The following is a 15,331-nucleotide window of genomic DNA, read 5'->3' as shown; positions in this document are numbered from 1 at the left end:
GAAATTTGAGTAATAAAATATAATGTTCTCCATTATGATTTTCCATCAGTCATTCTCTATGGGTAAATTATCTCTTTGCAAAATCTGAGCAAGCTGTGCCTTAAAGTGCAACTTTTAACAGTGACAAAGACACAGAAACGTTGGCAGCAGCACTCAAATGAAACTAAATCGAAGAGGAGGGAAAATGGTACAAAAAGGTAACAGTGCAGAAAATACAAAAGTAAAACAATAAAGTCAGACAATCCATAAATGGGACAGTGCTGACACCAACAAAATGTGTTTTTAAACCTCGGTTGACCTGTAAAACAGACACTTTAAAGAGAGGTGGATGACTAGTTGTTTAATGTGACTGCTTCCTGTCTCTTATGCAGGTAAACAACCGCCTACTCCATGAATCAAAACATACATTGAGTAATGCACACTTCTGAGCTTGTGTGTAGGTAGGATGGAGAGGTATTGTGTAGGTGAAATGTCATCTTCTTGATCCTGATACACAATCTTCATTCAGATTAGAAGTCCTATAAATGCTCAGGAAAAAAAGAAAAATCACGATAACTGGGTCAACTCATTCTGCTGTTTTGTGTTAAGCAAGAACTTTCAGTCTCTACTGGAGATTTATTTTTGCCATCAAGGTCATTTGAGCTCTAGACTCCTGTTATATATTCAATCATTCATCAAAAAAGAATTGTCTGATTCATTGATACTCAATTAGCTGAAGTGCCACGTTGCTCTGCCAGTGTTGTGCTGTATTTATATTGGCCACGTGGGATTGAGGATATATTCTTTTAAATTTGTGGAAAGTCAGCTGAACTTCCCTTCACATTCATAAGATTCACTGGAAGCTGCCCAGTAAAACCACAGACTGCTGCAGTCAGCCACTGTGCAGCTCATGCCTTGCTCAAGTGCTCCAAAACACAAGCACAGTCGTAACAGGAAGAGGGTTTATAAATCATACTTCATAAACTTCATAAAGTTCTGTCTGACATGAGAGGTGTTGTTATACTGATATGTTTAGTTAAATAAATGTGTGCTGTTATGACAAAATATATTGTGAATGCAGCTCAACCAGTAGAGCCGGGCTGCTGCTGCAGGTTGATTATCTGGGTCAGGCAAACTCAATTCCTAACCTCTAAAGTGAAAGTACAAAAACAGTTATTTTAAACACTGCTGTGAATAACTAGTGTAGATCGTGCTCCATAAATTGGGACCATGTTTGAAAGAATGATTTCTCACAGTTTACCCTTTCCCAGGAATAAAACAGTGCTGTCTTAAATACAAGTCCAGTTGTAAATTGAATCCACAGACAAATGTATGTTTTATCCTCATGCTGGATTTTGGTGGTGATTTTAAGTTTGTCAATTTTACGCTAAAATATCATGTGTTGCATTTTTTTGAAAAAGATAATAAAGGCTCTAGAATACATTTTATGAAAAAAGACTGTTTATTTTCTAAATTCATTAATCCTGATGTCAATATTCCAGCCACTTTCTAATACTGCACATCTGCAGGACAGTCCATAAAAAATGTTCAACATTTGGCTCAGTTTAATTTTGTTTAGTTTAATTACATTTTAATATAATCATCATAGAGAGCTTTTTAAACAATTATTTGAAAAAATGCACTTTGGAAGTCTGTTTCATTTCACCAACCTGTCCCACTGGAGGGAGCTAAACAGCTCTAACAAATACTGTGTAATTCACAGTATCCAGACAGTGTGAATCGTTAGATATGACCTCCAAACATATTTTGAAAGGTAAATTGATTTAAAAGTGTTGAAAAAAAACAGCCAACAATAGCCAATACATCATAATTGATAAATAATAAATATTTTAACCAAATATTTGTGGTATCTGGTCAATATCTTAGGGGATGCTTGTGTTGGTTTACTTGTTTGTGCTTTAATATAGTTGTACTCTATGAACTTTGTGTGTTTTTGATATGGATTGAATAGCCTAGATAAGTCCTCACCCCGGTGTGTTTAGTGGGAGAGTGGAGAGTTTTAATGCCCATAAGTCTAACTGATTCAGAAGATGTTCCAGGCTGGATCAATTAAATGAAATCAGGATGAAATGGCTAAAATATGAACAGCTATCAATGTATATATCACGTATTTCACACGTGTTACAACCCGCTCTATTACGAGCAAAGGTCTGTGGTTTAAATAAACTGGTTGCCAACGTTACAGCAGCGCCCTCTGCAGATCGAGCGCATCCACGCACAGGAAGTAATCTGACGTAACGAGAATCTAAAGATGGCGGCGGTAGCTGGTGAGTTCTGTTTTGATTAAACGTACACGCTTTTAATAAACATTACGGTGCTTTCAGACTAATGCTCCTTGCAGTATTTGAACAAGTAAACAAATAAAAGTGCACTGTCCAGCGGTCTGACTGTGTCGGTAATCGGATTAGTGACTTTTAGTGAATCCGTACACTGACCTTGCTCTGTCCACGTTAGCATGGCGGCTAACCCGGCTAGCTCTTACGTGAACTCCTGCTGCACTAAATATGTCGTTAGAACAAGTGCGTGTCATCCGCAATGGATACGATTGTCTAACCAAACTAGCCTTGAAAACTGCCAGTTTGGGGTTTTCCATTTATTTGTGCGTGAATTATAACGCCAGGGACGCTACGACCCGATCCTGCATGCGTTTCACAACCAAGCAGCACTCAGTGTCCCTTACAGCACAACGTGTACGTGTAGCGTCCACTTGTAAATGTTTAGATTACACTTAGGAAAGCACAGCTGCTCTATGCGAGGCTACAATGTGCAAACTTAACAGAAGTGTTTGGTTGGAGGTTACATTTTTATTTCTGTGGTTGTTGCTGCATCATAGCAAGGTGACACGTTATGTCACAGCAGAGTGCACAGCTGTTAACAATATAGTCCTTACAATACATCACTGTTATAATACAATGTCTGAACTCTGTGAAATGATTGTATCTTGCAGCGCCTCGCCTGGCCATGTTTGGCTGCTTTTCAACAAGGTAAGAACCTTCTAATCCTTAATCTCTAATCAGAATTTAATTTAATCAGGTCTTCTGTCCTGCTGGTCCTACAGTTGTTTTCATAATATACCCTTTCCATAAACACAGTTATAAATCTGATTTTGTACAAGTCCACTTTATAGAATTCAAGAATTCAGTTGGCAGTAAATGCAGAGTGGAATATCCCCCAATATATCTATGTACCAAACCACATTACATTACATTACAGTCATTTAGCAGATTTTATCCCAATCAGTAGTATATTACATATCATTCACCCATTCACACACTGATGACAGGCTACCATGCAAGGTGCCACACACTGGGTCATGCAACACTGATGAGTACGTACAATTTTTACTGTATGTAACCCACATCCAACCTACCTAGTTTCAATTTTGTTATTTTTTGTCAATTCTTTTGTTATTTTAAATAGGTCAGATTATTTCCAATTAAATATAATAGCAAGCTGAAACAATACTAACTCAAAGGCAAGAGCTGAAACATTGGCTTTGCCTGACGGGCTGTGCAGTCTTATTTTTGGAAGCAGATCTCAGTCCGTATGTTGTTCAGAGGAACAGTCAGGTTCATCATCAAGTTAAGAGAATGTTTAGCTAAATCTTTATTCCTCAATAAATATAAAATTTCACACCATAGTATTATAATATTGCCCTCTTGTGAAACAGTTTCTGAGGCTTTCCATTATTTCATTCACTGTTTTATACTAAGATATACATACATCAACTTTACCCATTACCTCTTAGGTCATCCAATTAATTAGCATTAAATACATTTTTTTCACAGGCCTATTTCAGTGTTTGCTGTTCATCAGAGAAGTCTGCACAACAGTGCAAAAAGCGAGAATAACACCACGAGGTGAGTTTACCAAATAAACTCTCGTGTAAATATCAGACTGAAGAACAGACACTTGGAAAACACTCTGCACACGGTAAAGATCCCCCATCCTTCTGTTGCAGCGTGGTTCCAGTCAGAGAGAGGAGCACAGCGGTGGCAGCTGCCAAACCAGCCGCTCTAGCCAGCAGCAAGGGGGAGTATGCTATCACCAAGCTGGACGACTTGATCAACTGGGCACGCAGGGTGAGCAGAAGAGAGGCTGTCGGCTCTGTTAACACCCACATATGTGGAGTGAAATCATCAAAGTCTGCAGTGTTTTTCTGTCTGTAGACGTGTGATGTGACTCCACTGCAGTGTATGGCTGTTTTCTGTTGGTCTGAAATGTCCCATGGTCGATGCTGAAGCCTTTGGTAAATGGATCTCTTTGTCTTTCTCTTCAAATTGCCACTGTTTCATCTTTTAGTCATCAGAATTTCATCTTCCTGAAATTGTGAAGTATCTGAGTTGAATACCAATGAACAGTATGTGTCAGATGTCTGACACAAAAGGCAAATTAAAGAGGTGCTGACAAGCCAGAGAGTTGTAACCTGCAAACACAGCTCAACTATTTAATCTAGCAACATCGAAAATCTTAAAAGTCTTGACAACAAGACGAACACAGGTGCCTAAGTGGACCCTCACAAACACTGGCAGTAATGACACCACAAAGTCTCGACAAAAAGAACGTGACCCTCGTGAGCTTCATCATTTGACTGCTGGGCTGCTGCATTTAATATTTCGTCCTTGCAGTTTGTTCCTTGGAAACAAACTAAAACAAAGGAATCGTTTCTCAATCTGCCAAATATCAACAGAGAGAATAATGTTCATCTGTAGTATACTGACATTTTATTATTATAGTGATGCATCTCTTCATATGCAACCTGCTGGTTTGAACTTATTGAACAGTGCTTTGAAGATCAGACTTTGGGTCAGAACCATGAGTAGCTTGATTAATTTGACCGCTCTGTGAGTGGTATGTTAACTTATCATTGCTCTGCTTCCCTCTCAGAGCTCTCTGTGGCCTATGACCTTCGGCCTGGCATGCTGCGCGGTGGAGATGATGCACATGGCGGCTCCTCGCTATGACATGGACCGCTTCGGTGTGGTGTTCAGAGCAAGTCCCCGACAAGCTGATGTCATGATTGTGGCGGGAACGCTGACCAATAAGATGGCTCCGGCTCTGCGAAAGGTGAAGGAGGGAAAGGGTGGAATCTAACAGCAGCTGTTAAATACATGAAGAACAGCAGCATCTTACTTATATGTGTAATTAAACTTATTACGATTCAAACAACAGCCCAAACACTGTCTCAGGTTTGATTTGAGTCTGGGAAATGGAGGAAAAACTAAACGCGTGTCTTTGCACTGCTCAAATACATTTTCAGTTTCTCTTTCTCAGTCTTTTCTGTGTGCAGCATGGTAGCGCTGAGAACAGTATAGCTGTTTTAATGCTGCCTGGATTAGGACCAGCCTGTTGCTGGATTGGTAGACTTGCACGAAGCCTTCCTCCAGCTGAAATGAAGGATTAGTTCTTAGTCAGACATTATATAAGAGTGACTGAACTGCTTCTTCTTTCCAACAGGTGTACGACCAGATGCCTGAGCCAAGATACGTCATTTCCATGGGGAGGTAAGTAAACAGCAGCACGCCCCCCCCAGCAATTTATTTTTATGCACCAACACCTGCCAGTCTTCTGTAGTCCATTCTGTATCTGTTAAATCTCCACAGATGATCTGATTTCTGAATGTTTGTTTAGCTTTGCTGTAATTTGGTTTATTCCATATTTTGTCCACTGTTCTTCTTTCTGCTTTATGGCCACAAGCATTCACATGAAATGTAAACAGTAGTATTTAACTCTTTGTATTTTTTATTTAGTCATGGTGTGCGGCAGCTACTATAGCTGTCTAATTCCTACTCTTTGTTTAGAGTCTAGACCTTTTACAGTCAGCATCTTGATAACCTCATAATATTTAAAGCTGTTTTTAAATCCTGGGTTTTGTGTAGTTGCTGTTTCTGTTTTGTTGATTGTGTTTTTGTAAATGTTTCTTATTCTCAGGTCTCTCCTGGAAAAGACATCTTATTCTCAATAAGACTTGCTTAATTAAATAAAGATTAAATAAAACTATATTTTTCTCTTCCAGCTGTGCTAATGGAGGAGGCTACTACCACTACTCCTACTCTGTCGTCAGAGGATGTGACCGAATCGTACCGGTGGACATTTATGTTCCAGGTAAACTATACTGGCCAATATGGAAATGAAATTAAGTATCAAAATACTGTCCATTTAAAATTAGGATATTTAAACACTTTTTGGCCAAAAGTACAGCTCTGGATAAACCCTAATGTTGAAGCATACAATGATTCTAGTAGTTTTAATATTGATGTTATTGGTCAAAGCTGTACTTGGATTTTTGATAAATATTGGTAATATTAGTAGTGCTGGTAGAACTTGTTTTCTGTCAGCATTCATACTGTATATTAGACAAAGTTGAGTCCTGTCAATATTCAGCAGTGTCTTGCAGACTGATCAATGTGCGTCATTAGTAGCCAAATATATCAATAAATTACCAGATAATCAGATTGGATAACTCTGTACCATCATGGCTCTGTGACTTGAAATATCCCTTAAACAATAAGAGTTGCTTTGTTATTCCCCCACCTGTCCTCAGGTTGTCCCCCCACTGCAGAGGCTCTCCTCTACGGGACTTTACAGCTGCAGAAGAAAATCAAACGCGAGAAGAAGTTGAGGATCTGGTATCGAAAGTGAATGTGTTATGTGTGCGCTTGTATCTGGTATGTAAATGTTGTATTTTAGGTTTCATTTGGAGCGCTGCTCCTCCTCCATGTAAAGCTGCAGGATCAAACCTCAATAAAACCATTATTGTAATTTACTCATAGTGCACTGCCGCTTATTTTCAACCAAGCACAGCAGCTGCCACTGTCACTTCAGTTTGTCTGAACATTTAGTATTAATACGTGGAGATTGTTTCTCTATCAATAAAACATGTAACCCACCGTTTAGATTACAATTCAAGTAACTATACACATTATTTCTCAAATTTTTGCTGATTTGTCACGACCGTAAGATGACGTAAAACATCCTGTATTATCTTAAATATTGATTGAATAACCTGGGCTCACATGAAAATAGATTATTTTACATGTGGTGTTTCATTTTTTCTACTGTGACCACAAAAGCCAAATTTAAACCACCAGGTGGCTCCTGTGATCACTAACTGACCTTCACGGGTCTGCGTCGACACTTAAGTGGTTAAAAGCGAAAAACCTTTTTTTATTGTATGTTTGCTGTTACTTAATTCAGAAGGCATTGTCTGCTAAAACACTATCCAAACCCACAAAGGGAAATACCAGAGGACCGAGTCAAAGGTGGATTTCAGTTAACAAAGCTTCAGTATTTTGTATTTTCAGCTAGAATTGAAAGCCATCTGCTTCTATTATGTATGCAGAGAGAGGAAGCAGAGTTGCTTTTTAAGCATCTTCAGTGTGAATCCACAGACTCGCAGGTTCAGTCCTCAGTGCTGCTGAAGGGATCGTGAGTGAGACACTTCAATTCTTCTCACCTATTTGTTTTAAGTTACATTACATTACAGTCATTTAGCAGACGCTTTTATCCAAAGCGACTTACAGTCAGTAGTATATTGCATATCATTCACCCATTCACACACTGATGACAGGCTACCATGCAAGGTGCCACCATCAGATTCTAACTAACATTCATTCAACATCCAGTCCACACCAATGGCAAGCCTTCGGGAGCAACTTGGGGTTAAGTGTCTTGCCCAAGGACACATCGACTGGGTATCGAACCACCGACCCTCTGATTGGAGAACTACCTTGCTCTCCACTACACCACAGCCGCCCGTTGCTCTAAATAACAGTGTGCACCTGTGCAGGAATGGCTGTGCAGCACCAAAAAGATTAAAGTAGAGGTAGACCAATAGGTACGTTTTTAAAGTCCGATATAATAACAATAGTTTGGAGAAGGAAAAAGCAGACGGACGATAAACCGGCCGATAGCAGGGGTTAATCACATGCTAACCAATACTTTCAACAAAGTGACCCTCAAATGATCTGGCTTCAACTTACGGCAAGCTAATTTATATTTACTATGCTTGCCAACTAAACAGACACCGCATACTTACGATGATTGGCAGTTTGAATCTTCTAATCCGTCTAATGCATTAATAATGACATTCTATATCTAACAACCATATCATGCTCATAATATATTTAAAAGCTGTCCTACATAGAGTTAACTTGTGTGAAAATATATCTTATGTACACATTCAAAACGATGATATACATCCCTGTGTGACTGGTTGGTAGGCAGCCATATGGTAGTTTTGAAAACGTCCTTGTCGACCTCTTGTCTGTGTCATGTTGACGATTACCATACTGGTTAAAGATTGATTGACTTGTTGTATTTTAAAACTGCATCTCCATAATGTGTACACCCACTTCCTAGGATTTGTTTACACATTAAAACACGTCAAAGAGGCAGCAGTCACATAAAGTATTAACTGACTTTAGAATGAAGCTGGATGTTTGAGGCCATTCTTTCATATTTTAAATTAAATTAAATTACAATTACATGTATAAGGATAACATATTTGCTGATACCGATATATATATATATATGATAAATTCTAAAGATGGTGTTTTAAAAAAAACACCATGTGGAGCAATAAAAATAAACTACAACACAGTTAAGTCAAATAACGGTACATATTGGTGTACTGTTGGTGCTTGTTTATCACAAGAGACCATAAACCACAATTAGTGCCATCCTTTCAGATTACTAAGTAGGGTTGCAACCTACTTTTATAGATGTCGTTGATTTCTAGGCCTGCTACGAACTTTTGTTTTTATTATCAATCAATTGTTTTGTCTATAAAATGAAAATTATAAAAAGTATAAAAGTTTCCCAGACCCCAGAAAGCATCTTCATATCCCTTGTTCTATCCGGCCAACAGTATAAAAACATAAAAGATATTCAGTTACTACTACTACCAAACTACAGAAAAAAGCAAATCTTTACATTTGAGAAGCTAAAACCAAAGAATATTTTGATATTTTTATTGACAAATGCTTGGGTTTCAGCTTGCCCTTTTAGCTGTTAAATCCATTTCTGTCTCCTCATATTTCTCTGTAAGACTCTTAACTTCTTAAAATGTAGCAGTCATGTGCTCATGATTCAGATCTGAGATCCGCCAGCTGCTGTAGTTTCCCACCTGACTGCAGCCTGGTGTTGCATCATCCGTCCATCTAATGATTCATGTGTCCTCACCAGGTGGTAGCTTATTCCCAGTGTACAGATAACATGTTATCTACAGCCATAAAATAAAGCATACAGTGAGTTGCACTCTGTGTCCATCTTAGTGGACTATTTAACAGCTAATACATTATTATAATTAAGGCTTTTCGTTATGCAACTCTTACTAAAGGCACAAGACAAGAGTGTATTATATATATTGTCAGTAGTCTTTTTTTCACTTTACAGGTGTGGCGTAGATAAAGTAAAGAAAATATTTTTGACCATTACCTTGCTCAATTTTCTGAGCAATTTAAAAAATGATTTCCCTTAAATGTTCATGCTTAATGTAAAAACTGCACACTAAATTTGGAAAAGTTCCCTCCTGACTAGTGGTGGTTTATAGTAAAGTAACATTACTCAACTGTACTTACAATTTATACATACTTGTATCTTAGTTGAGTATTTCCATTTAATGCCCTATTATACTTCCACAACATTCCATACAACATGGGAAATATTGTAGTATTTACTCCACTTATATTAAACTATTTACTAGTTATTTAAAAATGATTACATGATATGATGCAGTATTGTACGACCAATTTACCCGGTAGTGTACAAAGTATCTCAAATTGGCTCCACGTTGACAAACTAAAATATTAAAATGCTCTTAAATGTATTTTTAAGTGACAAAAAGAGAATATTATTTTTAATGATATAACGCTGAAAGGAGTTATTCTGCATATTTAGTACTTTTACTTTGAGAACACTAAGCTGCTAGTACTTTTGTACTTTAACTTAGGTAACATATTTTGGGCCTTTTGCTAGTTATGGAGTGTTTTCAGACTATGGTAAGTTTAATATTATTATTCTTCCACCACTGCTCTTGACATACATTCTGATCACCAATAAATTATTTGGCATTAGACAAAGACATAGACAAATTCCCATGAGTCTGCAGTGTTTACCTTTGAGATAAGAGAAGACTTTCTGAAGTTCATGACAAAACTATGCATTTAAAACATGAAGTTATATATTTGCTATTTTTAAAATTAGAATATTTTTAAAATTAGGATATGCGTGGCCAAAAGGATACTGGGTGATTTATAACCTGAAAGAGATGAGCTTCAGAGGGGTGTAAATGCATTTTTGGTGGTTTCATGGGGTTTCGGTCTGCTGGTGTCTCACATATTTGCTGCTGTGATGAATAAAATGCATCACCGGACTGATAAAGCACAGTCTGCAGCTACACAACGGTACTAAACAACAAAACTACAACATAAAATTAAGAAGTTAGTCTGTAAAGTTTGAAATTGAAACCACATGGGAAAAGAAACTAAGGCTACAATAAATGTATAATAAATACGAGCACCTGTAATCTGAGTTGGGATGGACTTGTGTTTATTGAAAATATGGCAGACAGTGAAATAAACAGAGTGAGGTGGTCAGAAGGCTCATGTGAGAAGGCACATCATTGTAAAAAAAAAAAAGAAGGTTGTAGGACGGTTTTGGGACTTTAGTCCTTGAGGATTGTTGGAGTGATCATCTTATTGAAGGAATAGTATTTGCATTCGGTGGGTGGTGCAATGTCCATGGTGGTGGTGCTAATCTTCTCCTTCTTGAAGCCGGCTTGCAGCAGATGAGGCACCTGGGTCTCCTGAAAATCATTAACAGACAGAGTTGGTGATTGTGAGGCAGCTCGCTGGCTTTATCAGGCGCTTTAACCTGATCCTGTTAATTGTTGACCTTGGAATTATCACAGCCTGTAATACATGTTGCCCTCAGTACTCGAAATGCAAAATGGTTGAATATCAAACACTAAAGTCTAAACAGTCCTGTTGAAATACAGGTTCCAGGCCAAGAATTACAATCCCTCTGTTGACACAAGGAAGTTGATGATTCACAGGTACAGAAACTACAAGTACTGATAGGCATCTGTATTATGACAGCCAGTATTCAGAAACTTGAAACCTTCTTATGCTTAAATTGCAAGATACTGTATTAACTAACATGAAATAACTTTGATTCAATTCTACACTACTTACTATTACGAAGCAGGTTTTATGTATGCAATGCATTCAGAGTGGAAAAAGTCAGTTTGCATAAAAAAAAGTTTTTGTATGATGTTGATGGACACTATTCTCCCACAATGCACTGCACAACGGATATGTTCGAGCTACTCAAATCTGCATAACATTACAATAAATTGAAAATGTTGGAGAAACAGCTTCAAAAAGTTCTTAGAAAATAAAAAAAGTATTAAATCTTTAGAAAAGACATTTAAAATGGCAGTGACCTTCTAAAGTCGCAGTTTAATTGACATCCAACAGTGCACCTATTTTATAATTTCCTGTTTGTACAATAATGGTAAAATATGTTGATTTCTTTTGTGCCAAATGCCAAAAACTGAGCAGTATAACGACCAATTTAAAGTTCATACTTTATACGTTAAGTATGTAATTAGGAATTGGCACACATATAATGTGTTGGTAGGATCATTCACATTTTACCACTTTTTACGCCCCTCTAACGCCGACCATGTAGTGACTTTACTTCCACTAAACTTCTATTGCGCAGAAAAGCTATGGATGGTTACTAAGACAACAGAGCACAATAGAGTAACGCAGAAGTTATACAGTTTCAGATGCATTAAATTAAGTTGAATTTCTTTTCCTCGAGGGCGTAATGAAGGTGACCAACCTCAAACATCTTCTCGATGTTGTCGTATTTGGTCTTGAGCAGCTCGCCCCAGGAAGTCAGGTTGCAGTAAGTGAGGACGCCGCCAGACTTCAGCAGCCTGTGAGCGTGACCCTGCAGAGACACACGGACCAAATCAGTCAGTCCTTTAAATCCTGTCGGGGCCTGAAGAAGACTACAGTATGTGCACCCCACCATATCTTAACACTTAAGTCATTAATACTGTTTATTGATACTTGTAGTATTACTCAGTATCTTTTATCCACTTTTCATACAAACAATTACAAGATTATCCTCCTCCAGAATTCTAATCTTTTCAGGACTTTGTGTCACTTGCTGATGTGTTTTCTGAGGATTTTAACTACTTACCTTAATGAAGTCAAACTGGTGAGTGTGCCATTTGTCCTCTGACAGAGGGTATGTGTCATAAAGGATACCTGAGAGACGAAGGTCACAGTGTTAGCAGACGGCATACAACAAGTTACTCATTCAGTTTTCTATGTGTGTGTTGTTTATCACTTCTTAATATTTTGAATCTTTCAAGTGAAATGGGACAATGTCTCAGTATGTGTTGGTCTATTCATCAAACATGAGATCACAGTGGCTGTGATGTGTGGAGGACCCTTGAATGGATTATGTATCCTCACACTGACGTTCAGCAATCAATAACTTAAACTGAGTGGTATAACCAGGGTGCAGTAATGTTTTATTTATCCTGATGTGGTAACTGATACTCCACTCATCAGATTCTGTTGAAGTGTAAAGAGATGAAACGGTTTGACAGTGTTGTTTGTGGCGGTGCTTTAAAAAAGGCTTTCTATAAACTGTCTGCTCCAATTTTCCTCAAAATATAGTGAACTGAAAACTCAGGATTGCGCATCAAGGAAAACCTTGAGCTGAATATCTTGTGTGATTTCTTACCATCAAAGTGGTTATCTGGCAGGGTGGGAACAACGTTCTCCCAGAGGCCCTTCAGAGGGACGACCTGCAGCAACATAAACGCCATTTTCACTCATCTGCACTTTTAAGGACGGTAACTGTAAAACTAGACGTGCAAGCTTGAAGTGCAACAAACACATCTGTGATAAACAACACAGGCAGATAGTATCGGCAGTTGGATCTGCTGACCTTATGTGGCTGAGACTTGGCCCAGTTCTCCAGTCTGGCGAAGACACCGTCATTGCACTCGATGATCCAGTGCTCCTCGATGGGGTAAGACTCGAGCTTAGTGGCGGCGATGGCCATGCCGAAACCGATCTCCAGGACGCGACCGCCTACCAGACAGAACAAAACAAAACAATACAATGAATAAAGGTAAATCTGCTGAAGCTTTCCAGTGGCTCGGAGAGGAGACGTTTACTCTAAATGTTCTTGGACTGTTGATTGTCTATCAAACACTGTGACATTCATTTTGCATTGAAGGTTCATTCTCAAACTAAGGAAGGAAGCAGGTTGCAGGGGCTCAGTAACATAGTGATAGCATTATATTTTTGAGCCATTGCTCTTATAGACTATGGCAAGAGCATAAAATAATCCTTTATTAGTCCCGCAACGGGGAAATTTACATACTTAGTATAAACCATACTCTCAGATTTTTGTAGTTTAGGGTTGAAGTTTTCTCCCTCTGTTGGGTGTGGAGGGGAAGCCAGTTGGTTGTAACATGTGGTGGGACAGTAAAAGCCAAAGGTTTTCATTTCATTCCAGAGAAGCATATAAATAGATGAGGGGTAAAGGCTATTTGTTGTTGCTTGACCCCTTCATGATGATTTACTAAGCCATTAATCTGCAACTCGGTGTAATATTCACATTTTAATTTCATTCAATTTTGTATACACTCAAAAAGGAGTGAGAGCAAACGGCATGGAGCTGAAATGTGCTGCTTGTTTTAAGTGCTACTCTCTTTCATGTTGAATTTACATTTTGTTTTATACTTTTTTATGTTTGTTTTTGGGTTTTTTACGTGCAAAACTTTTCTGCTGCTGTTTCCACGGAAAATAGATTTTAAACTTATCTTGGATAAATAAAGGTTAAGTTAAAATAATAAATATATATATATATTTTTTTTTTATATATGGCCACAGAGAAGAGTGACATGAGATTATTTGCATTTTTAAAATCCAAAAAAACGTCTCAAATAAAAAATAAATAAAAAATTCTTATATCTGATTTAACAAAATTTGAGTTAAAGATAAAAATCTAAAAACTGACCACTTTAAATGAATGTGTCTTTTCACAAATGGAGTTCGCATGTCAGTTTTGTCAAAGGGATCTCAGTAAATGCTGAAACAATGAATTTGAACTTTCAATTTATAATTAATCAGAATATATTGTGAATATATTGTGTATGCTGGGATAAACAGCATACACAACAGTTTTACAGTGTAATGCAGACAGATTTAGTGCACATGCTTGTCCCTTCCCATATGTCTTCCAGGGTGTGTGGATCAGTCTATTTTCACATAGAGCTCAGAGCATAAGGGCTGTTTCCCCCTGTGGACGTCTTGGCCTGTTCCCATGAGTAGAGAAACAGCTGCTGTAGTACTCACGCAGCACTAAGCACCATGCTGCTCACACTCTCACATGTCTCCTTCAGATCATTTAACAAAATACTAAAGAAAAGGCTAAAGTATGTGTTAAAAAAACCAATATCCCTGGTACAAACATTATCACATCTTTTTTGTAGTATCAACAAAACCTAAAAAATGTGAGATTCAAATTTGTTTTTTAATGTCCTTCACCTTTTTTGTAACACAGTTTTTGTATGTACAATATAGTATGGCAAACTGTGTACTCCAGTATGCTATATGTATAATGGGTACAGCTTATTAGGAATATTGTACTTGTTTTCTGTGTATAGAGATACAGATGATTCACCTGACAGCAAAGTTTAAATTTCATAGTATCATATTAACGGCACATTTATGTTGACAAAACTGATGTTTATAATTGATGACATTAACTTGTTGTTAAACTTATAAATGTCCCTCATAAAACATCTATATAGTGTCAGGAGTCCCTCATCATAAGCACAGTCGTGCATCAGAAACGTACGGTGTCCGATAATGGACCAACCGCCGCTTCCCTGAAACTCCGACTTTTACCTTTTGAGGCTGCAACGGTCGACAGGGAATGCATGTACGGGGTCTCCCAGCGCTCCATCACGGGTTTGCCCATGATCTCCAGGTGTGTGTCGGTCTCATTGTAGCCGGCGCCAGCGTCGTGCCAGGAGGACTTGCAGTCCTCTCCTTTGCTGAATATGGGCTGGGCCGCGGTGCTCATTTTGTTTTTTGATATGGAGGAGGCGGTTTGGTTCTGGTGAACGGTTGTGGCAGACTCTGTCTCCGCACAGAAGAGAGTGAAAGGCAGGAGGCGGCCGTTTATATCGGGCCCAGAAGTGCTGACACCGCATAAGTCCCACTACAGGTCAAAGGCTCGCACACATTCCCAGAGAGGCGAGGAGGCTTCAAAGATCCTCTGTAGACAA

At 38.3% G+C, this 15,331-nt stretch overlaps 2 protein-coding genes across 2 annotated transcripts; one reads left to right on the top strand and one right to left on the bottom strand.

Annotated features, from left to right (window-relative positions):
• Window positions 1–2,195: 2,195 nt before the first annotated feature.
• On the top strand, window positions 2,196–6,766 carry ndufs7 (NADH:ubiquinone oxidoreductase core subunit S7). Its single transcript, XM_054602892.1, has 8 exons — window positions 2,196–2,267; window positions 2,948–2,984; window positions 3,789–3,860; window positions 3,962–4,082; window positions 4,888–5,067; window positions 5,458–5,504; window positions 6,017–6,105; window positions 6,545–6,766. Exons 1-8 carry the CDS (start codon window positions 2,252–2,254, stop codon window positions 6,640–6,642), a joined length of 660 nt encoding a protein of 219 aa, XP_054458867.1. The 5' UTR covers window positions 2,196–2,251; the 3' UTR covers window positions 6,643–6,766.
• Window positions 6,767–10,536: 3,770 nt separating this feature from the next.
• On the bottom strand, window positions 10,537–15,331 carry gamt (guanidinoacetate N-methyltransferase). The gene is made up of 6 exons (XM_054602725.1): window positions 14,949–15,331; window positions 12,976–13,121; window positions 12,769–12,832; window positions 12,217–12,284; window positions 11,851–11,961; window positions 10,537–10,807 (listed from the first exon to the last, which is right to left on the bottom strand). The coding sequence occupies exons 1-6, from the start codon at window positions 15,124–15,126 to the stop codon at window positions 10,667–10,669; spliced, it is 708 nt and encodes a 235-aa protein (XP_054458700.1). The 5' UTR covers window positions 15,127–15,331; the 3' UTR covers window positions 10,537–10,666.

This window comes from Anoplopoma fimbria, chromosome 8 (genome assembly GCF_027596085.1).
Source record: "Anoplopoma fimbria isolate UVic2021 breed Golden Eagle Sablefish chromosome 8, Afim_UVic_2022, whole genome shotgun sequence".
Taxonomy (NCBI): domain Eukaryota; kingdom Metazoa; phylum Chordata; class Actinopteri; order Perciformes; family Anoplopomatidae; genus Anoplopoma; species Anoplopoma fimbria.
Note: the sequence above shows the minus strand (reverse complement) of the source record. Positions and strands in the feature narration are given on the sequence as shown.

Excerpts from the sequence above, each read along its gene's own strand:
- gamt (XM_054602725.1), bottom strand. The coding sequence starts at position 15,126 with ATGAGCACCGCGGCCCAGCCCATATTCAGCAAAGGAGAGGACTGCAAG. Across the intron at positions 13,122-14,948 it reads GACCGTTGCAGCCTCAAAAG|GCGGTCGCGTCCTGGAGATC; the intron begins GTAAAAGTCGGA and ends TCTGTCTGGTAG. Across the intron at positions 10,808-11,850 it reads ACATCGAGAAGATGTTTGAG|GAGACCCAGGTGCCTCATCT; the intron begins GTTGGTCACCTT and ends AATGATTTTCAG.
- ndufs7 (XM_054602892.1), top strand. Across the intron at positions 3,861-3,961 it reads AGCGAGAATAACACCACGAG|CGTGGTTCCAGTCAGAGAGA; the intron begins GTGAGTTTACCA and ends CTTCTGTTGCAG. Across the intron at positions 4,083-4,887 it reads TGATCAACTGGGCACGCAGG|AGCTCTCTGTGGCCTATGAC; the intron begins GTGAGCAGAAGA and ends CTTCCCTCTCAG.